Raw genomic sequence first — 22,680 nt, forward strand, 5'->3', positions numbered from 1 at the left:
CATGTGGACATAGTCCACTAAGTGATACTGATTTATAGATGCAAAATGTACATAATGTATAAAAATTATTATACTTCTGCAGAAAAGCCTTAATCGCAAAATTACTTATCAGAGTTATTTTTGATAACATATGCAAAATAACCTTGTGTGTAAATTTTTATTTATATGTTTACATGGTATTATTAAAACAAACATCTTTATGATCTTTATTTAAATAAAGTTTAATCTCACGTAAATTGCAAAAGATATTGTAATGTTGCTGTTATATATAGAATCCACAACGGTGCTAGAGGCCTGGCTCCCTAGTGCAATAAAGGTGGTGAGAGAGTGTGGTTAGGGCATTAGATTTGTAATTAATTGAAAGAACTCATAAGAGCACCTCACTAAAAAAGTCATATGGGGGTAACTGCCCAAAGAGCAGCTCCTAGGTTTGTATGCAGATTGCCTTCCATGTACTGACTGAGCAAAAATTCTGTTTGAGGTAAAAACTAAGTTTGGCCAGATATGCGATTTCCAGTTCTCCTAGGAAATCTTAATTAACGATTTTCTTCTCTGCAACGATGGTAATTCAATTTCCCTCCCCCTCCCTATGTCCAGATTTGCTTAAAATTGTGGTAAAATATTACTTCATTGGAACTGCATTTAAAACTGAGGTTTCCACTTTTAGTTAAGGATGCAGTAGACATATTAATGTTTTTAGTCCTAAAGTCTGTATTAGAAATGGAAACCATTAAAATAGGAGAGCTCTTGTTTAGAAAAGGCTATTTTAACATGTCTACACATGTATGTGTATTGTTGTGCTATTATGGAAGTGGTGCAGCACGTAATTTAAAATGTGCACATGGCACAAGCATATGAAGCATATACCACTTTTTATTTAAAAGGACCATGTATCTCAAAATAAATCAGAATTCGTCAGTATTCAGAGTGTGGAGTGAAATTGATAAGGATTTTTGTTTTGTTCACAAAAAGTCAAGAACAGATAATGATTCTGTTGCTCTTGTTTTTATTTTTCCACAGACTTAAAGAGCATAGTTAGGGGTGTACTGAAGAGAATTACCATGTGTCAATATTTAAAAGCATGCTTTTTCAAACTTTACATTTAGAATTTTGTTTTTATGTACAGGACAAAAGCAAATAACAAATAGTTATTTAAATAATTAAAATTGAATTTAAAATTTTTAATGAGGGAATTTTTTTAAAAAATTGAAATTTGATAAACTCTAGTGTAGACAGTGATCACATGAGAGTAAATGCAGCATGTTTATTTTAGGATTTCACAGAAGAGGTTCAAGCAGGTGGTGGACAGGTTACTGCAATTTATTTCTTTACGGCTGTTTCCTGCAAAACCTGAAGAGTTTCCACCTATGGTGAAATGTACCTGGTGGATTCCATCAGCAACAAAAGTCCTGGCTTTATTTAGTAGGTATTTTTCTTGAACTGTGTGGGCATGTATATATTTTTATATGTATATTTGTGTGTGTATATAGGGTTTGTTTTATACACATGCACACACATACTGGGTGAGGATAGTTTTTACTGCTCCTCTTCTGGGGAAGACTGATAATGACGGTGGCACAGTACAAACTACAATAAAATGCTAAAATGTAGTAAGCAAGAGTCTTCTGGTAAGTCTTCCTACTTGCTTTCCAGTAGAGGATAATTGTTACGCAGAGTTTTCCCGTGACAACAGCTGAAGATTGTTCCAACAGAAATCCACAGAGATAACCAATGGTTAAGGTTTCCCTTAGATTTATAAAATAAACTGTCTTAAACTTGTAGCTGCCAGAATTTCTTCTGTAACTCACCTACCCCCACAGAACTATATAGCATCTAAAGGAACTTAGGCAATGCATGTGCCTCTTACATCCAAAACTACAGCTTAAAAAATGAATTCCTGCTCAATTCAGCATAGAGCACAGCAAATTTGACTAATGCAAATGTAAACCTTCTTAACTGCTGCCAAGTGGTGATTAGAGTATTTACTTTCTCTGTTTTAGGAGAAGACTAAACCACCAAATAAAAATTAAAATTGGAATTAAGATGTTTTCACTGTCAACCTAAAACTTCTACTTAGAAGTCTTCTGCACAGTCCTACCTGTCCAGAGTTAGGCACGTTAGCACACCTGTATCTAAACCCAAGATGTGCTTATAGTCATCTATGAAAGAGTTGCTTGTTCCTAAATTCTGGGAAAAGAGCTGCTTTGTGTCTGACTGACCAAAATTATATTATGCTGAAGTGTAAATGGAGAAAACGTACTAGCTGTTTAACATTTTATGAATGCCATTATATCATGACAGCTTAAATGTGAATTGGCTTTCTTCCTTTGGTCAAGTACTTAATTTCTGTGCATGTCTAGACGGTATATTGGAAAAAATGTATATTTTCTAGCCATAGCTGCTTGAAATTGTATGGATTTCTTAAACACTTTCATTTATCAAACTGCTTTTTCATCAATTCCAGCAGAACATAGAACCCTTTATCCATAAAAGCTTAATTTAGTGTGTGTCAGTAAGGAAACCAGAGTCAAACTGAGGTTCCCTTATCATAAGTGGGCTGAACTAGGGATTTACTGTTTTCTACAGCAATTAATGTGATGTTGTATAGTGTTATGTTGTAGCTACAGTTCTGTAGCTAAGACTGAGCTAAGTTCTGTAACTAAGTTATTAATTTTTTGTATTATTTTAGACTTGGCTTAAAGTTTTTGAGATCACTGGTGCTCATGATGCCAAGAAATGAGATGTGCTGAACCTAGGCACTATATTAAAAGACTTTTGTGTTTTCTTTGCAGATGCTGCCAATAGTCTGATTAGCCCTCCTATTATTTCATATACGGATTTCTATAATTCTACACTTGATCATATTGATCTTATGGAAGAATATCATAACTGGCAATGCTATGGGAATTCTCACAGGTAAGAGAAATTACTGGTTGTTTCTTGTTGAGTAGTACTTCAAAGCATTGTATCTATGCTATGTATATCTGTATTCAATGTAGAGGATGTATAGTATCTGCGTATGATATGCACACCATTTATGTCTGTATAGATCCTCGTTAAATACTGTATAATTTTATTGTAAAAACATAGCTCCTACTTACTTGCTACTGCATGGATGTGAGATCGTCTGAGATAAATCTCATTCTGCCTTTGCAAACTAGAGAAAATATGTAAAATAGGGATGATAATAAAGTAATTTTATTAATTATTGGTATAGACTTCTGACTGTGTCTTACTACAGACATATTTTAGCCTCCAATACATTCATAGGCATTTTCCTTGCCTTCAGCAGTAGTTGGGGAAAACTTGGAGACCATGATTTGCTCCACTAAATCAGGTATTTCAGGCTGCTCTTCTGTCTGATACCTGATATTCTACTTGAGAAGGGAAAAAACCAACCAAACAAAACAAACCACAAAAAAACCCAAACGAGAAGAGATAAGTATTACTAATTTCAGTTTCTAGCAGTATTTTCAAATAACAGTTTGTTCTAGTGAGTCAAGTATCACTATATACAAAGTGAAAAAACCAGCAGCTATTTGCAAATTATTGGGGAGGAATTACTTACTGAATGATAATTCACTCCTATATTCTTAAAATGAAAATAGTATGCTAGAAAGAAAATATTTAATCTTCTTTTCTCTTGTTAGGTTTTCTTTCTGTCAATACCCATTTATTATTTCTATAGCAGCAAAAAAAGTTATTATTCAAAGGGACTCAGAACAACAAATGATAAGTATTGCACGGGTAAGTCCCTCAATGGTAAATATTTATGTATCATCCATTGGTACTTTATGAGTATTTGCCAGACTGATATTACACCTGTCGTTACAACTTCTAGTATTCCTGACTACCCTGAAGAACTTAAACCATTTTACTATGAATAGTCTATAGATGTCCATGCTGAGTTCTCTGAGTATTTTTATTCTTTTTGTGTACTTCGTTTCAGGATCCTTATAGAGAGCAGTGTTTTAGAGAATAGCTTCTAGTATTGACTTACTTTTTTTCCTCTTTTGAGAAACCAGCGTAACATGCTAGCGTGTTAAATTAACACAATGACTGAGGAAGAAAAATTCCATGAGAATTTGGAACTGTATTTTATTCTGTGGAGGTGTGTAGTCATGGAAGACCAAGATTCAGCTGTATCCTTTCAGGTCATGGAAGAGGTACAGCTTCTGAGCAGCCTCTTGTGTTTGGAAAGAGGTATTGTCTGCCTCCCTCAGCAGTAGTTTTCTGCAGGTGATAGGTGACACTCTTTTCCTCAGTGCCTTGTGTGGCAGCACCACCACCTATTCACTCCTGTCTTGCAGGATATACCTTGTGAATAACTAATTAAAGCATAAGCCAATTTCCAAAATCTTGTGGGTATATTTTTAACAATTTGGGAAGTGCCACCCTCTTGTTCAGCCTCCCAAGATGTTAGTTCAAATGTCGTGTAGAAGGTAGCTGCAGTAGAAAAGAAATTTCTCTCCATCTCCTGGAAGAGACTGAAGCAGTTACAGTGTCAGGGAAATGTCTTCAATACACGATACTGAGACCTTTTTACAGTTAACAAGTGTGACACCTTTTCTTCAAGTGAAGATACTGCATGTGTGATGTTTCTTTTTCATTCAAATAGCAAAGCCTTGTGGATAAAGTCTCTCGCAGACAGAAGCCTGACATGAATATGTTATTCCTTAATGTCAAAGTGAGGAGGACACACCTTGTTAGTGATTCTCTTGATGAGGTAACAAAAACATAAAATTAAATTGTGTGTTGCTGTAGAGTAGCTATTGTTAGATTTCAATTTGATAACTCATATTTAAATCTTTTGCATGAAGAGTTTAGGAATATAACTACATAATACTAAATAAAGATAATTTTATTACTGTCAAAATTGTAGTGCTGCAGAACACATTGGGTTAGACATTTTGAAATTCATTTCCTGTGCTCATAGTGCTCCATAGCTAAACGCATAACAAACGTACATGCTTGCACATGGTCTGTATTTGTATTTGTAATCTTCTGTTAAAAATACAGTGCATAATTATCAATTTCTGTAGGACTTGATTCCATGATAGCAGCATGAATAGTATGTAACTAATCACTAATGAGGTTGTTCTGTTCTAATTATTTTAATATTTTTATTTTCCTTCTCTATTCTTTAAGAATAATTTTGGGCTTTCTAGTCTTAAATTCTTTTAACTAATTCTTCACATTCTTCAATGTAAGTTTTCCTTTTTTAGAAATGAAACAGATGTGTCCATTAAAGTAGGCAATTCTTCAGTATCCACTGAACCTTACTAATTAACATTATTTAGTGAAATTTAGTTCCCTCTCTTTCTCAACATTGAGAACAGCCTGATGATACTGAAAAATAAGTCCAGGTAGTGAAAACAGCATCAAACAAATTCTGATGACTCATGTCATAAAATGTAAGTTTAAATTTTATTTTCCTATCTTAAAACCTGTCTATTTTTGGCCTTTTCTCCTAAGAGAAAAGAAATATAATTGGTAATATTGCTTTTTCTCAGGCATTGTCATTTTATTAACCACACTAAAATAACCAACAGCAAATTCAGAAGTTTTTACAGTTGAAATATTCTCCTGTTTATTTCCAATGTTTTCTTCTACCCATCTCAGAGATAAGTAAGAATGCATTATATTAATATTTTCAAATTTATGGGGACCAGCAGGTGGAGAGTGAAGATATCTTACTTGTATTTCAAGTTTGAAAAATTTGCAAAGGAAAATCACTTCAGCTAATAAATAGCTTGTTTCAAATAACAGAAATACTTACAGTTATAAAATCTATGTAATAGGAATTTACTTGAGCAACTAACAACATGGAAATTATTTTAGCACATGCATGTTCTTTGCTGGTTTAAACACTTTCTCTGGAGCTGGACAGTAATTAGTGGTTTAAAGGAAGCTTGCTTAGAGACTCAGTCTGAAAGATCACTGTTAATTGTAAAAGGCTGTAATCTAATTCTTTGCAGATTTTTTGTGTACCTGCATGAAATGCTATCTCTTAGAGCAAGGCAATGAAAAGTGCTTGTTACCATTGTCTAAAAAACAGTTGTAAAAAGCAGCTGATACTTGCTGGCAGGCATCTTACACAGAACCAAATGGTGTCCAAATATTGAAAGTGTTAGCTTACTTCCCTGTTTCTAAATTTTTCTAAATTATGTCTAACTACTTCTATAATTTGTCATTTTCTTCTGGTAGCACAGTAGAAGTTAAAAAATTATGTAGGTCTGAAATATTCCAGACAAATTCAATTCATTATATCTAATTCTTTTTGAGCCTGTTTGTACACCACCTAACTTCTTTTCAAGCCCTGAGAGTGCCACCATGTGCAAAGTAGTTGATGATGTCAAGTACTCATAATTGTCTTGCTTCTGCAATTCAATCATTGTTTTAATATAGTTTTGACCTATTAGTAGAAAATTATGCAAATTAATGGTTTCAGCGAAGTGAGAGGAGTAGAGCAGAGTCTGAGATGTGTTCTCTATGGCTAGTGGTTGTGATAATATGTTCAATGTCCTTTTTCTTCTGCCTTATCTGTTTCACAATAGCTCGCAAGGAAGAAGGCAGATCTGAAAAAGAAGTTGAAAGTCACATTTGTAGGAGAAGCTGGTCTTGATATGGGTGGCCTGACAAAGGAATGGTTTCTGCTTTTGATTCGGCAGATTTTTCACCCAGATTATGGTGAGTCCTCATAATTTTTAAGTAGATTGTGAGAATTTGTTCCGATTCTGTGTAAGCACTACTCAGCAATAATGGAAATTTCTTTGTATTATAAACACTTTTTTAGCACAAATCCAAAACATAAACTTTCTAATAGCTTAGCTGTTAGTTATGAAGGAAGTTATCTCAGCCTAAAACAGCTCAGTGGTTTAGCAAATATTCAAGTGGAGATAAGGCCAAATGTATTGGTTTATCATTTACCATCCTTCCCTATTTCTTCACATGCTGCATTTTCTCTTTCTGCCCTTAGTTGTCTTCATATTGCTAGTTTAGGGAGGGAGCATTTCTGGGTTTTGTCAGCAACTATAGTTGGGTGCTGTTACTATGCTGGGTTCTGACAAACTGCCAACGTTGGTCTCTCATGTATCAATGGGGATTTTTTTTGGTCCTGAGACTGCCTGCACATTCTAGTACTGTTTCTGTGACTAGGATAGGTAGAGGTTAGTTTTTACTTGAATCTTTGTTGTCATACGTTCTGTTTGTGGTATCTGTGTAGTCAGTATTCTTAAAGGGGTCTGGAGTAATCTCAGAAAAGAGATGTCCTTCAGTCAGGAGCAGAGACAGTATAGCAGGTGTGAGCCTGAATGAAAAAGCCTAACTCTGCTGTTACCAGGGCTTGTGAGCCTATAAGGACATTTCATGCCCAAGGGGAAAAAAAAGTAAGGCTTTTTGGTTAAACAGGAGGTTGTAAGATATGAATGAGCAGTCATAAACAAGCAGTTCTATCCACTTGTTTTATAGTGGTGTAGATGGATCTGGATGTGTTTTATTCACCATTCTGATGAGCTTTCCTCTATGCATGGATACATTACTGATGACTTAGTGCATCAAAGTGTTGCCAGGATGACTTTTAAATTGATTTCCAGGGACTTGAGCATAACACCTGATAGTCATTGAGCTTGCCTGTCTTTGCCTGGAAGTGTTCATGTCCCTTAAAATCATGGTCCTTTATTGTTATTAGGACTACTTCTAAAGGTACAGAATTTTAAGTCATAATTTTGTCGTCATATCTGCTGAGATTATTTGCCTGTAGCCCTTTTTCCAGGGCTACAGGAAATGTGGTCTGTGTGAAGACATGACATTGGTGATAGCAACCTTAATAGGAAACAATTTATCCTGCAGAAAGCATTCTGTAAGTTTGACAGTTTCGTTAGTAAAAAAGATGTCAGCAGAGCTTGGTAACTGATGAGTTTGGAAACAGTCAGAGTAATTTATTTTTTCACTATCTCTGGCAGGCTTCCTTACTTTAAAGTGCAAATTCTTTCATTGTTACGACTATCAGCCAAGTGTGGGAGGAGTTCAGAAATATTCTTGTCCCTTGGAAAAGGGACTGTATCCTCTGCTGTCTGTAATGCAAATAACATGTCAGAAGCTTGGAAGGGAAAATGTCACTGTTATTACCCTTTCCTGGTTAACTGATTCTTCAGGTTTAACTCCTGGAATTTAAAAAGTCTTAATTAAGTCAGCTGTTTGTCTGCCTGTGTGTTTTGCAATGCTTTCTTTTTCTTGGCGTGGACAATTAATAAATGGGGTTCGAAACCTATTTTGTTCCAACATCCTTAAAATATTTTAGCATGTGAGCTTTGCTCTGCCTTACATGCAGCTGTTCTGTTGCTTTTGTCAATGTCTAATGGCAGTGTCTATCACCCTTTGTGATAAGTTCAAAAAAGAGTTCAAAAGATAAATTGAATTGTTCAGGAGAGTGGGGGGGGGGAAAATGTGAAGGCAGTTTTTTGCCTGTAATTTATCATAAGAACTAGATGTCCCTGAGAAAAGTTGTATTTTCATTCCTTTTTTTTCTAATGAAAAGGACTTTGATTTGGTTATTTTTTAATTAAATATTATTTTTCACCTAATTTATTTTGAAACAGAGATACAGTGAGCTATTGCATACGAGATATGCTTAGAACTAGTCAGTGCTTTGGTTTGTAAAGACCTTGGCAACAATAATAAGCTTGGCCCATTTAATCCCAACAAATTCAAAAAGGCCATCACATTTTATCCAGTTTACTTCTGCATTAGAGCACCTTTATGTGGAATGTGTCTTACTTCTCTGAGCAATACCTCCTAGGCATTTTAGAGATGTTATCTGCTTTCATTGTGTAGGTTTTTACTTTCTGTCACTCTTTAAAACAGAATGTTCTGTATCTGACGCAAACAGCAGTCAAACTCATCTATACTCATGATTTCAGTAGGATCTAACTTGTCATTTAGACCCATGAGTGGCTTTTTTAGGGTACGTGTGGTTTGGGGCTTTTTTAACTTTTCTGGTATAATTTTTTGACAGAAAATATGAAACATATCCCTTTGCTGGTAGTGTGTGTATAACATAAACCATTTACAGTTTTTTATTCTAAGAAGGTAAACTTATGGTGTTTGTGTCATGGGATTCATGCCAGCATTTTTTGAGATTGTCATCTGCTATTGACCTAGAAAAGAGAGGAGGAAGTGAGTTTACATTGCAGTAAGAAAATTTTTGGTTAGACAGTTAATATTTATGGCAGTACCGATGCTGGAGTGCAATGAAGAAACAGACTGCATAGGGAAAATGCAAAATATCCACAACTGGAGGCCCTGAAGGTGTTGCACCTGCACCAAGCAGGGCTGGTGGGCTTGAGCCTGCTTCAAGCTTGGCCCTGCCTTTGGTGCTCCTTCCCAAGCACCAGCCTGCAGACCCTGCCGTGGGTGGGAGCAGGGTCCTGAGAGCAAGCATGGGATGTGGGCACCGCAGGCGCATTCCGGGGGTGCATGGGTAAGAAAGAGGAGGCTTTGTACGAGTTCTTACAAAGCTCAGTGCCTTTTTAAGGGTCATGTTGCCATTCTGCAGGCATGTTCACCTACCACAAGGACTCACAGTGCCATTGGTTCAGCAGCTTTAAATGTGACAACTACTCAGAATTCCGACTGGTTGGAGCTGTATCCTTTTATGTCTGCTAGAATGTTCCAAACGACATTCTGGGAATGGTGTGGGGATGGAATAAGGCACAGGCTCAAGCTTTTTCAAAGGTCGTGTATGCGCCTATGTTACATTTTAAATGTATTTTTTTCAATATTGTTCAAGCAAGTGAACTAAAAATAGGAAGAAAATGGTGGTGCGTAGGTACATGGTACATTTTACAGTCAGAAAATGCTAAGTCAATATTAAACATGCATCTTTTTGTTTATACGTTGTAATTTTAAGCCTTGGCGTTTCTTTCAGTAAACATCAATGTGTCTGTGTCCATTAATAGTTCATTCAAGTCCCTATTGAGCAATATGTGGCTTTTTGCCTTTTTTATTACAAAATGGAAGCCACATGCTACTTTTTGAGCACCAGTTTATTTTCTAGGTTTTCTTTTGTGCTTATAAATGAAGACCTCAGACAAACAATTTATGATAGTATATGCTCATAACTCCACTGAGATGATGTAATAGTGTCTATTAACTGATTGCAGTTGGATCAGATGGTGGTTGTAGGTCTTTTCTAACAGATCTGTTCTATTCTTGTGAGAAACTGAATAGGGATTGTTTCAAATTTGTTTCATGGGACGCACTTAAATATGCTAATGGATGAGCTGTAGTACCAGTGCAGGTATGTCTTAATGCTTTTAGATTTATTTAAAAGAAACATTGCTTTATTGATGTCTCACTAGAAAATACATATTTATCTTTCTATTTTTCATAACAATACTTTGGAAAAATTTATTGTAGAAATGCTTGTATAGAATATTATAAAGAAGATTCTCAAGCATTCTGTCAATGTGCATCATTTGACCATGCTAACCACTGCTTAATTGTAATGGGAAACTGTATTTAAAATTGTCAGTCCAGAAACAATGAAATAATTCGCATTCCTTCTGTTTGTTGAGCATGAATCTTAAAATATTTTTTCCAAGCTACAAAAATACTATCTGTAATATGGATGTGTCAGATTTGCCCTTAACTTTTGACATATATAGCTTATGGGACTTGCTGTATATAACAGTATCACCTTGGACATTCGTTTCCCACCTTGCTGTTACAAGAAATTATTGAGTCCTCCCATTGTTCCCTGTGATCATAATGCACTTGTAGGCATCTGTGGTGTCACATTAGATGACCTGTTTCAGATTATGCCTGTAAGTATTACATTTTCTAAGAGGCAAAATTACTGATATAAAACCTGATTTATTCATATTTAATGCTAGAGTTATGAACTGTTTGGAAACAGCTTTTTTTTAGCACAGGCTGATAACGTTGTCTTCTGATGGAAACAGAAAATCTCTGTGTTTTCTAGCGTAGCACGCATTTTAAAAATACAGCTTTTTCCAAGATGCTTTTTGTGTAAAACAACGCTTCTAGCATATCCTTGCAAAGTACATCGCTTAATTTTGTAGATTTAGTAAAGAGTTTTTTACTCATATTGTAGGAATTGGCGCATGGACTAAGTGAACTTCTATCCTATGAAGGCAATGTTGAAGAGGATTTCTACTCAACATTTCAGGTCATTAAATGCATAACTCTAAGTGGTTCTCAACTCATTCAATGATTTTTCCCAATGTTAGAATGGCAGTGGAGTGGTTTATTGCAGTGTGATTGCTGATTGTTTGGAATATAAGTGCACGGGATCAGAGCTGGCTCCGGGAGCCACGCTGCCTGGCCCCGCTGCGTGTTCCGCTGTTGGCTCCATGGTGACACTCAAAGCTGTTGTTCCTGATAGTGTAGGTGATCCCAGTGCTCACCACCAGGGTCACTTGGCCAGCTGCTGGTGCATTTCCAGCTCTTTGCTTTTCTGTCTAACCTGGAAGATAGTCAAAGTTTACTTGTTTTTTTTATGCACTTTGTCCAAGAAATCTTACTTTAGCAATAGCCTGTTCAGGTTTTTACAGTTTTGCCTGACCTGTGTGTTGTAACTGCTATTTCAGTCAGGAAAGTATTTTTCAGTTACTCATTGTTTCAGAACACACATACGAGTTAATGAAATTTCGTATTGGTGGTACTTAGTTCCTGGGTGAGCTACAGCAGAGCAAATACCTTCTTATTTGAATTTGCTGCTCCTGTGCTATTCTTTTGTATGAAAAGATCTATGGCTCCAGAGCCTGCAGGTCAGTTTGACATGCCATTATGTAACAGGGTAAATTTTTGTTCTTGGAATACTAATTTTCTGAGCAATTGGTTGAAAACTGTAATATTTAACTTGTAAAAACCTCACAACCCTCAGAATTACAGCATGTGCTGAAGAAAGGAAGGGAATACATGACATAATATAAGCTTTGCATTTGTAAGTGTATGAATGTATTTTCCAGTGCTGACCTTGACTCATCTTTTTCTGTAGGTTTTTCAGGAAGAATTTGGTGTTATAAAATCTTACAACTTAAAGCCAAATGGAGATAAAATTCCAGTCACAAATCGGAATAGGAAAGGTAATTTGACATGTATTAACCACACATACTTTGCAGATTTAAGTTTGTCCTTTTTTGTCCTTTATAGACCTATGCTTTCATAAACAGAGTGTGAAAATGAAATGGCTGTAGTTCTTTCTGGTATGCCTACCAATTTAATGGTATCTAAAACTAAATGCTTTTGCTTTTCATATTCACTACAATTTTAGATGGCAGAACAAGTTACTGATTAAAATTATTATAATGTAACAAAATAATTTTTTTTTTTTAGAATATGTGCAGCTCTATGTTGATTTTCTTCTCAATAGATCGATCTACAAACAATTTGCAGCTTTCTATTATGGGTTTCATAGTGTCTGTGCTTCATATGCATTACTGGTAAGAATAAGTGAAACACAACTCTTCACTTCTATTTCAAGTATTTGACAGTGAGTTATCTAAATTAAATTGCACTGGATGATTTTAATATTTGGGAAGAATCTTGACTGATCGATAGACTTGATTAATCCAACATAAGTAGAAGAAATTAATCAGAAATTAATCAACTATTCTCTGTAGTGTTTCATTGAAAAGCCATAAATAAAGCTCCAGAAGACTGATTTGTCACTCTGTATTCACAGACATCACAGGCTCTCCAGTGAATGTTTACAAGGTTTCTATGTATTCCCCACATTTAGGAGCTGCAGAACAACTGTGTCTGAGGGCTCCTGAGTGTCTCCTCTGAAAACATATATTGCTTTTTGCAGGAAGAGTACTCAGTGAGGTTGAGATTAAACATTCTTCTATTTTCAGCCTTCTTTGGCTGTTGGAATAACTTTTTTAATTTACAGTATCCCGTCTGCACTGAGAAAGAAGAGAAAGTTTCAATTTGTCAGGGATTTTCTAAATTCCAGTGAACTTGGTGAACTGTGACACCTTGCAGCAAAGTGAGGTGTGCCCAACCGCAGGGAAGGTTCTGGAAGGACCATGATACTCCATTGAAATGCCATGGCATACTTCCATGCAACTTGATGATGTTGTAGTAAATGAATAAGTGGGTTCTGCAGGAGTAAGTTTAGTGGAAATTAAATATGGCTTATTGCTAGAAGTATTTGCTTTGCACAGCAGTGTGTACAGCTAAGAGTCAAGTTCTGTCAGCCTCTGCTGCTCAGCTGCTCATGCTGGGACTGTCAGTGCAAATGAAATGGAAGTTGAAATCAGAATTGACATCAAGACCCTCCCTCAGATTTCCATATGTACAAACTTCCTGACTCATTTGTAGTCTGATCACATCATAGGCAAGTCAGTGTAATAAATGTAAGAATGATGAAGAAATGAAGAACATAATATGCTGAAATATTGTGTTATCCTGTAATTACCTTTCTACTATGTATGGCAGTAAGAGATTCTTCAAAGTGCTGAGCAATTAATTTTTCTATAATCAGTATGTATCCAAGTTAGAGACTTACATTGTATGATGCTCAGTTAATTTTTCTCTAATGACAAAATGAAAAATTAATCTAGTAGCATAATTTCTCATCTTCTTTAAAAAATTAAATATTTTGTCCTTGCTTTTTGGCAGCTACTTCGTCCAGAGGAGGTTGAAATTCTCGTCTGTGGCAGTCCTGAACTGGACATGTCTGCTTTACAGAGAAGTACCCAATATGAGGGCTACCAGAAAACTGATCTGACTATACGGTAGGCCTGAGTTTTTATTCTAATTAGTGAGTTTAAAATGTCATGGAATGTTAAGCTTCCAGCAGTAATCTCTTCAAGGATAACCTGGGAATGACTGAAGTTTTAGAAACCTATTTCTAAATAAGACAAAGACACTACTAAATTGTCATAAATGGGAAGAATTAGAACCTTAATGGTGTGTGTTTACTGAATGTCCTTAAAAGATTATGACCACATTGAAGTGGAATAGTTTGAAAAGCTCCAAATCCTTCATATGAAATGTCAGTATTTTTATTATCCAGTCTTTCAAAAATACTTTTTTTACTCAATTGTCTTTGATACCAAGGACATTTATATTAGTGAGTAGAAGGCATTTTTATTTGTATAGATAAGTGGGTTGGGGCATCATTTGGCAAGACATCATTCCAAAATTAATAGAATATTGTACTTGTCAATTCCTTGCGAATTTACCCTGGTATATTGGAGTGCTGCTGATGTCCTATAGATTATATTAATTAAACTCTCAGTAAGTGATATTCACCATGTAGTACTTGTAGTTTTATTATCATCTTCATTCTACTTTTTTATGATATTGCATCTTGCAACTTTTTCTTCTCCCTCTGCCCTGAGCATAGATACTTCTGGGATGTAGTACTTGGATTTTCTCTGGATCTTCAAAAGAAGCTGCTACATTTTGCTACAGGAAGTGATAGAGTACCTGTGGGAGGAATGGCTGATCTGAATTTCAAGATTTCAAGGAGTGAAACATCCACTAATTGGTAAGTAATGTTTTGGATTTTTAAAACTTTTTTTCATTAATTTTTTCCCAAGAGCCCTTATTGCTCTTGAATGTCTTTTTACAGAAGACTAAATGATTGTGTAAGGAAGAAATTGCATGAACTCCTTTAATTTGCTTTCAGAATGTTATACCCATTTATTGATTGCATGAATTTTAAAAAGAAGGAAATTGTTTTTCCAGTCAATGTTTACATTTGAGACTGGTAATTATTTATAGGGATTATTTACATGTTTTCAATTCAAATAAATTATTTATTTTTATCATTCCTAACATGACAGCTGACCTAATGAAAATACACCTTGAACTACCATGATTTTTTCTGAATTTTTTTAGTTTGATGGCATTATTTATAGCAAACCAGTTAGTATTTTTTTTTAATTTTTAGGACTGGGAAAAGTCAGTTTAAATAATTTGAAAGCTGTATAAAAAACTTGCTGCTCCAAAGCTCTCTGTGAAGCAATAATTACTGGCTTTACCTAGATTTCTCAAACACTTAGAGGAATCAAAATATTTCAATGGAACTGTATTTTTCAAAGTCTGAATTTTGCTGGGTTTTCTGTGAAGAGCTGATCTAAAGGCATAAACATAATAAATTTTGAGGTTGTTTTAAATTTAATTTATCTCATTACTGTGATGTTTCTAATGCTCTTCTCAATGAGGTAATAACTGGTTCCAGTAACATTTAAAGGAACATGAAGATCAGATGAGAATTGAAGATAAATCAGTCAACATTGAATCACTCTTTATGTACCTTCTTTACAATGTTTTCTTTCTTAAAAATGAGAAAATGTGTTTTGAAATAATTTTCTTTCTTAAAAATGAGAAAATGTGTTTTGAAATAAGTGTGCATTTTAAACTGCTGTAGGTCCATGTTTTGCAAGATAATTGTTGCTGTCAGACTGCCTGCACAGGGATAAATGTGGACACCATCATCATGTTGCTCACACAATAGGATCAAAGAATGTAATAGCAATAAAAATTGGCAATTTTAATAAAAGCTTCCCAACTTGCCAAATTCTGAAGCCATTGACTTCAGTCCAATTAACAGATTTTCACTGATCATTTAAAGGGCAGGAAGGGGAAAAGTAACTTGGATTTCCAGATCTGGGGTTTCCATCCCCTTTTGAGCATGTTTGCCAATGATCAAAGGCCGAGTTGGTGCCATTCAAAAGACTGAGGGATGAAATTAAGAGAGACCTAGAGGGCTTTTGAGTCACATAATAAAATATATGTGTCCAACTGTAATACATTTTTTAGTGTGTTTTCCAAATGGTGGGTTGAGTTTCAGCTCATTGCCTTTCTCTCCTGTCTCGCTCCCAAGTTGTCAGCTGTAGGACAAGTATATATCCTCAGGTGTCCTCCATGTCACTTGACAATTTAAATGATGAGAAGTTCCTATAGCTTTTTATTACCTGTGGCTCATCAAATTAATCCATTCTAGTGAGAAACAAAGTTTCCAGTGTTTCAGTCAGGCATTCCTTAGCCATATCTGCAATACATATATTCAAGCTCTCTCTCAGAAGAAACTTGGAGCTGGAAGTGTTGGTATAGCCGAGACCAGAATTTGTGAACTGTTGTTTTCCAGCATTTCAGTCAGTTCTTTAGAGCTCCCCACTGAAGTCCGTAAGGACCTGTTTTACCAGGCTGAACCCTGAGTTCTGTATCCTTACGGACACAGAACTGTGCTTCTTCTAGGTGTGTCTGTACCTACTGCAGGACCCACCTTCCTTTTCCATGATGTGGTTTCTTACTATACCCCGATTTTGTGTTTAGAGAAGTAGTGTGGTACCTGAGGTTTCCAAAATCTGGAAGGAGATGTTTCCAACTTGAAAAAAAAACAGAGGGAGGAGGGAGTTGCAGGCAAACAAACTCATCTGAAGTACTTTTGACCAGCAGTGGTGTTACTTGCATTCAACAGAACTTGAACCAACATTGGGATAAATGTTCCTTTTATAGGATTTCTTATTTAAGAAATGTTTAACTGAAAATATATAGGCAATTGGCAGTGTTCTGGTTCTATGGCATTATTCTTAAATGTGTTTTGCTGGGTGTTTTTTAAATTATTTTAGGTTACCTGTGGCACATACCTGCTTCAACCAGCTTTGTCTCCCTCCTTACAAGAACAAGAAGGAACTGAGGCAAAAGTTAATAATTGGAATTTCAAATGCAGAGGGGTTTGGTCTGGAATAAGATAAAATACTCCAAGAACAGCATTTTTATGTAGCATTCACTCTCTTCTGATTGTGCCTTTAAGCTTTTCATTGTTATGTCTCTTGATACTGTGCCAGTTTTATCGCATTTAGATAATTTTTTAAAATTAAATATGAAGTGTGTGTTTTTTTCCTGAATGGCAATACATTTGCTGCTTGCTTTGTCACAGAAGTAGCTTTCTTTGTACAAAAAGCTCATCTGTTTGATAAACAAAACCCAACTAAGGCAATTCCCAAGTGCTAGGTTTTTCTTAATAGCACTTTATTATTAATCATAATTCCTTTACATCAAGGTATCCCACTGGGAGAAAATATACAGAGTATTTCTCTATTGGTTAATCCTAGTGGCAGAAAAAATATAACATCAGCATGTAGCCTTTTTTTTTTCTTTTTCACAAAGGCAAATAGGAATTTTAGTCTTTATAAAATGTATGTAGTTTTATTATTCTGGTTTTCCTGCTTGGTGAAACCAACTGTCTAAGAAGTATGTAAATAACTGCCTGTGAAGAAATAGGGTTTTGATAGTGCCATTTACTGCTAAAAAATTATTTTTATGAATAAGAGGTTTTAGATGTTGTATATTCAGCTTTTACACTTGACTGTACAAGAGTGTTAAAAGGTATTTTTTCAGCTTGAGGGGATTCATGTTCAAGCTACAAGTATTAAGGAATTTGTATGTCCATTCTTAACAGCAAACTAGCCAGATCTACTGTAGCATTATAGTAAACAAAACTAGATATTTAAAATAAATTCCACATCTGGTGAAATGCTTTAGGAAGAGAATTATATCCACAACTGGTGGAAAACTGATGTAGTGTATTATGGTATCATTTTTTTGCAGCAACTTTGTTAAAAGTCTTAAATAAGCTGTGACAAAAGTGAACACAATAACATTTCTGAAGAATGTTGCAACTTTCATTAACTTGGAGACCAGCATTTAAAAATGTTTTGTGTTTTTCACTGCACAAACTTTGTGAAAAGAATTCTTGGTATGTCTGCTCTGAATTAGTAAATTAGCAGCTGGGGAAGAAATGGTTCTAAAATACTGAAATAATTGTAAGTCTGGGTTTTATTCATTAAATGGAAAGACTTTGTCAGCATGCAGTATAGTTTTAAATTTGAACAGCTACTGTGTGTTCTGTAGATTTTTCTTTCAGCTGAATAAGGCCCAGATCATTTGAGACACTTTGGCATCTAATTTGTCAGCTTTCCCCATTGACTTTTGCTGGGGCATGGATGCATATCTATCTTGTAGTATCTGTACTCAAACTACTATATTGGTCTTCTTTCTTTCTCTGTATTATTTAGATACAATCAACAGATTTTTGAAGGATTAACAAATTAATCTGTCTAATTCATGCTTTCAAAGCTGTTCTGGATATTCTTCAATAGCTACGTGTAAATTTTATTTTTTTATTTCTCCTAAAAAAGTTACTGGTGATTTTACTGTTTTATTAAGGCAGAGATAAATATTAGGATATTTTAGAATATTTGACACTGTATTCATATTGCTGTCGTTGAAACCAGTAATAAAATTTCCACTGGCTTAAGCCTGGAACTGTGCTAGGTTAGCATGAAGCGTGCTAAAAGCCGCACTGAAAAATTCTGCATTTTTTCATTTTATCTCCCAAATGGAGAATTTAAAATTAATTTTAACTTGAAGGATTTCAGATGTTGAGAAATAAATTAAGCTTTCACTGTTGCACTGAATGAACTAGATAGCTGCAAGCAATGTTAAATTTCTAACACCTGAATGTGGATGTAAGTGGGAAACCTGGAAACAAGGACCTACACCCTTTCCTCTCTTTGTAGAATTGGATTCATCAAAGGTTGGCTTATGAATAAATAGCTATACAGTTTATCTGAAAACATGGCAAATTAGCCAAAATATTTTTTTAAGGCTTAAACCTGCTTTTAATAACTATTTCTCTACTATTGTTAAAATAAGAGCTTTATCTTTTCTCCTTTTCACTGAATTGCACTTTGCCTTCTGTTCAGTTTTATTTATTGAAGCTTTTTTTGAGATAATGTGTAATATTACCTCAGAATTCTAAAAATGCTATTGTATTTGCATCAGTTTTTAAATCAGATTGTCATTCAAAGACATTTTATATATTTCCTGATGTTGATAAACTAAATAGTAAATTTTGTATTTGTTAAATGAAAGCATTACACTGTATTTATGAAATAAGCCTCTGATAATTTTAAAAAATTTATTCAATGGTGTTTTGTTGTTCTTGTGTCTTGCCCTGTAACCCAGCAAATCTTTTTTTATCTCCATCATTGTTTTGTACTGTACAAAAGAAATCTTGTTTGTATAAACTTGTTCACTACTAAGTATCTATTTTTATGTATCAAAATTGTCCAGTCATTAAATCAAATATTTCAAATGCTGACCTCACTTGTATAATTTCAGATTTCCAAAATTGGTCGTAATGGGTATAAAATTATGATCAACCTCTCTGTTTTTGGTTTATTTTTCTCTTGAGAAGTTTTCTTTACCATAACAGTTCTGCTAAAACATTGCATAGCTCACTGAGAAGAAACTAAATTCCAACAACCAGACATACATCAAGACTTAAATTTCGTATTTACAGTCAAAATTACAGGTGTTCTGGTGCATCCCATAGTGTAATAATGCTGTAATAGAGCATGGATCCTCAGCATGGATCCAACAACTTGGGATGTTCCGTGTGGAGAAGAGAAGGCTTTGGGGACATGCAGTTCCAGACTTCCAGTAGCTGAAGGCGGCTCATGAAAAGGAGGGAGGGGTACTTTTTGTATGGGGAGATAGGACAAGGAGAAATGGTTTTAAACTGAAAGAGGGCAGGTTTAGATGAGATGTTAGAATGAAGGTCTTTATTTAGAGGATGGTGAGTCACTGGAACAGGTTGTCCAGAGAAGTTGTGGATGCCCCATCTCTGGAAGTATTCAAGGCCAGGCCGAATGGAGCCCTGAGGAACCTGATCTGGTGAATGGCTGGGAGGGTTGGAACTATGTCATCTCTACGGCCCCTTTTTACCCAAAGCATTCTATGATTCTGTGATTCTAACTTAATTTTCCTCTTTTTTTATTTAACTACCTCAGTTGCAAGATTACATGGAGGTGCAAAGCCACGAGCTGTTGTATGTTTTTCTGTCTAATTTGAACACAAGTCAGGACGGACAGGTAACAAGAACATGGTGCTTTCTCACAGACACAGGTCCTGGTCACAGAACTGTTACCTTTGCACCACTCAAGTTACCTACAGATGGCAGCAAAGATGAAGATTGAAACAATTTAATTAGAGGTCAGACTTTCCTCTTAGCTAACAGTAGATATTATAAATGCACATAATGAAGAAAGAAGTAATGTTTTAAAAAATTATATCACAATTAATTGCAAATTGGCAAAGTCAACCAATATAAATTGACTTATAGCAAACGAATATGGAGAAAGGAGAAGCAGCTTCTTGTATCTAGGGCTGGATTTTGAAAGTGTCCTCTCTTTTCAGGAAGAGTTCCTAATGTGGTTTTGGGACCAATGAAAGACTCTGCCAAAACCTCAGACAGGAGATTGGTTATACCTGATCGCTGACCAGTCAATAGCCTCAAGACTGATATTTGGAAAGAGGTTAGAAAGCCTGGCTTGCCTTGTCCTGTTTCAGCTAGGGATCAGAAGGCTGGAACTGGGGCTTAAAATTGAAATGCTGTGTTTCCTTTTGATTTTTTGGCCAAAAGTGATGAGATTCCTTCTCTGTAGTAGTAATTGGTGCTGGTACTGGTTGACTTGCTCCAGAAGCAAGTGTTATACCCATTGTTAATCTTCATAGCTTTAGTATTTAATATTCTTTCAGAGCTCCTTCTTGAAAAAATGAAAATATCTGAAAGGTCCCTCAGAGCCTCTGGTTTCATGTCCTGACTGTCAGATAATAATATTTTTTTTTCTTCTAGAGCCCCTGGTTTTCTTCCAATTAATTTGTTTGAGTCAAGTAGTTTTCAAGTCTTTTGTGGGGCGATTTTTTTGGGGGTTTTGTTTTGTTTTGGTTTGGTTTTTGGGGGTTTTGGGTGTTTTTTGGTTTGTTTTTTTGTGGTTGTTTTTTTGGGGTTTTTTGATGGTTTGTTTGGTTTGGTTGTTTGGTTTTTTTGGTTGATTGGTTGGGTTTTTTTGAGGGTCTGTACTGGGCTATGTGTTGTTGAAGTTCCTCGCACTTTTAAATATTCATGTGTATAAGAAAATAATGAGGTGGCCTGGACTGCCAAAGCTGTTTCTCTTGTATTAGAAATGTTCTAATTAATAGTGAAATAGGTTTATTGTTAAATTAATGAGCAAAAATGGCCCCCAGTGATCTGCACCTTTCAAATTGTTAATTAAATTCTTACTGAATTCTTTGAACCCCAATGCCTTTATGTAAAACACAACAGGTCAAGGAAGATGGAGAGATTTTTTTCTGATGATCTGGTGAAGCACTTGCTCATTAGACTCTGGAAAGGTAGGAGAAGTTCAGATAAGTTGGGCAAACTAAGTTTAGTTCTGGACTCTTCTGCAGTACTAGAGTTAATAATAGAGTTATGTGATACCTATATGCATAATGAAAGGATATATCAATGAATTTCTTGTGTGTTTTGTGTTCTACTACAGGAAGGCTTCGTTTACTATTTTTCTTTTTGGCATCAGTTTAATGATTTGGTACTTGTAATGAGTAAGGCTTTTACTTTTTGATCCAGTATTTTCTTCCCATGTGAGTCATTCTAGATTCTGTAGATATATGATGTTCAGGTTTAATTGAAGGGCTTCTTGTTTATTTGCTGTTTTAACTCTATAACATGATTTCTATTAACCAGGAGAGATTAATCTGTTCTCAGAGAGTTGTTAGTTATCTTCTCACCAGGATCTCTGGCCGTTGCCATACTATGGATAATAACAATCCAGCCTCCACTGGCATTACCAGAACAGAACTATTTGTAGCTACATTATGTAATTCAAACATCTTGTCAAGGGCTGAGTTTACTCAGTGTACATTCAATCTCTGCTCTAGCAGAGAGCTAGAACATGAATTTCTATTGCTATTTGTTTTGTGTCAGTAGCAATACTGTGAAAGTCAAGAACTGTGTTTTGTCCACTGGAAAAATCAATCCAGCTGGATATAAAGTAGCTAAAGCACAGTCATTTTTGAAAGCCATGGGGTTTAAACTCAAACATGTGGATCTTGGTTTTGGTTGTTTTCTGGTGAATTTATGAACCTCACATTCTTGGTTTCCAAAGACTTTATACTGCTTGGGGCTTTTAATAGTTGGCCTTGATTAGTGGTAATGTGCCAGACTGAGCAGAGAAGGCACTTATTTTTGTCATCTTGCTCAACTGCTTTAAAGAGGGAGCTTTTCCCAGCTCTTTCTGGATTCCAAGATGGAAAATATCTTGCTCAGATACTTGAACACTCTGACAAAACATGTTTTGTATATTAAATGCATATTAATTCTTTATCCTTCATTAATATAAAATTTATTTAACCATAGCAGATAAATGTGGCCTGTGAAAATAGAGATGAGCACAGTAGCAGAATAGAAGAAATTTACTTCCTTAGCATTTTGATGGAATTGCTTTTTAGTTGGAGAAATCTAATTTTATTTCCTTAGCTGATAAGGTTAAATTTTTCTAGGGTAGAATATCTTAGAGAGCTTAAGAGCTGAAAATATTTTCTTTAATTCAATAAATGTGTTAGATAAAGCTAAAATTTGAGTAAAGTACACATTTTCCTACATGTACCTCTCTGTATTGCTTACTGCATTGTCTGATTGTACTGATATTAATGAAGTGTTCATCATTTTTCTTTTGAAATTCCAACATTTCTGGCAATTTTTATCGTGAAAGAAAAGCTTTCCCAAACATTGAAAGCAGTCAGTATTCCTTCAAACTGAAAGTTTTGAAGTAATAACAGACATTTGTT

General features: G+C 35.2%; 1 protein-coding gene across 3 annotated transcripts in view; it reads left to right on the forward strand.

The window, feature by feature from the left end:
• HECTD2 (HECT domain E3 ubiquitin protein ligase 2) overlaps positions 1-19,147 on the forward strand; it is a 32,866-nt gene extending 13,719 nt beyond the window's left edge. Inside the window, exons 9-21 of one of the 3 annotated variants that reach the window (XR_004060843.1) lie at positions 1,274-1,422; positions 2,793-2,916; positions 3,651-3,747; positions 4,619-4,726; positions 6,558-6,690; positions 9,557-9,645; positions 10,668-10,826; positions 11,117-11,191; positions 12,023-12,110; positions 12,398-12,467; positions 13,651-13,766; positions 14,381-14,524; positions 16,614-19,147. Coding sequence is in view for 1 of the 3 variants with exons in the window: in XM_030951391.1 (XP_030807251.1) it covers positions 1,274-1,422; positions 2,793-2,916; positions 3,651-3,747; positions 4,619-4,726; positions 6,558-6,690; positions 9,557-9,645; positions 10,668-10,826; positions 11,117-11,191; positions 12,023-12,110; positions 12,361-12,467; positions 13,651-13,766; positions 14,381-14,524; positions 16,614-16,734 (1,510 nt within the window). In the remaining 2 variants the exon portion in view is untranslated. Of the gene's footprint in view, positions 1-1,273; positions 1,423-2,792; positions 2,917-3,650; positions 3,748-4,618; positions 4,727-6,557; positions 6,691-9,556; positions 9,646-10,667; positions 10,827-11,116; positions 11,192-12,022; positions 12,111-12,360; positions 12,468-13,650; positions 13,767-14,380; positions 14,525-16,613 lie in introns of all 3 variants that reach the window. The other 2 variants (XM_030951391.1, XR_004060844.1) reach the window with 2 other exon arrangements.
• The last annotated feature ends 3,533 nt before the right edge of the window (positions 19,148-22,680 follow it).

The sequence above is a fragment of the Camarhynchus parvulus genome, chromosome 6, assembly GCF_901933205.1.
Source record: "Camarhynchus parvulus chromosome 6, STF_HiC, whole genome shotgun sequence".
Taxonomy (NCBI): Eukaryota; Metazoa; Chordata; class Aves; order Passeriformes; family Thraupidae; genus Camarhynchus; species Camarhynchus parvulus.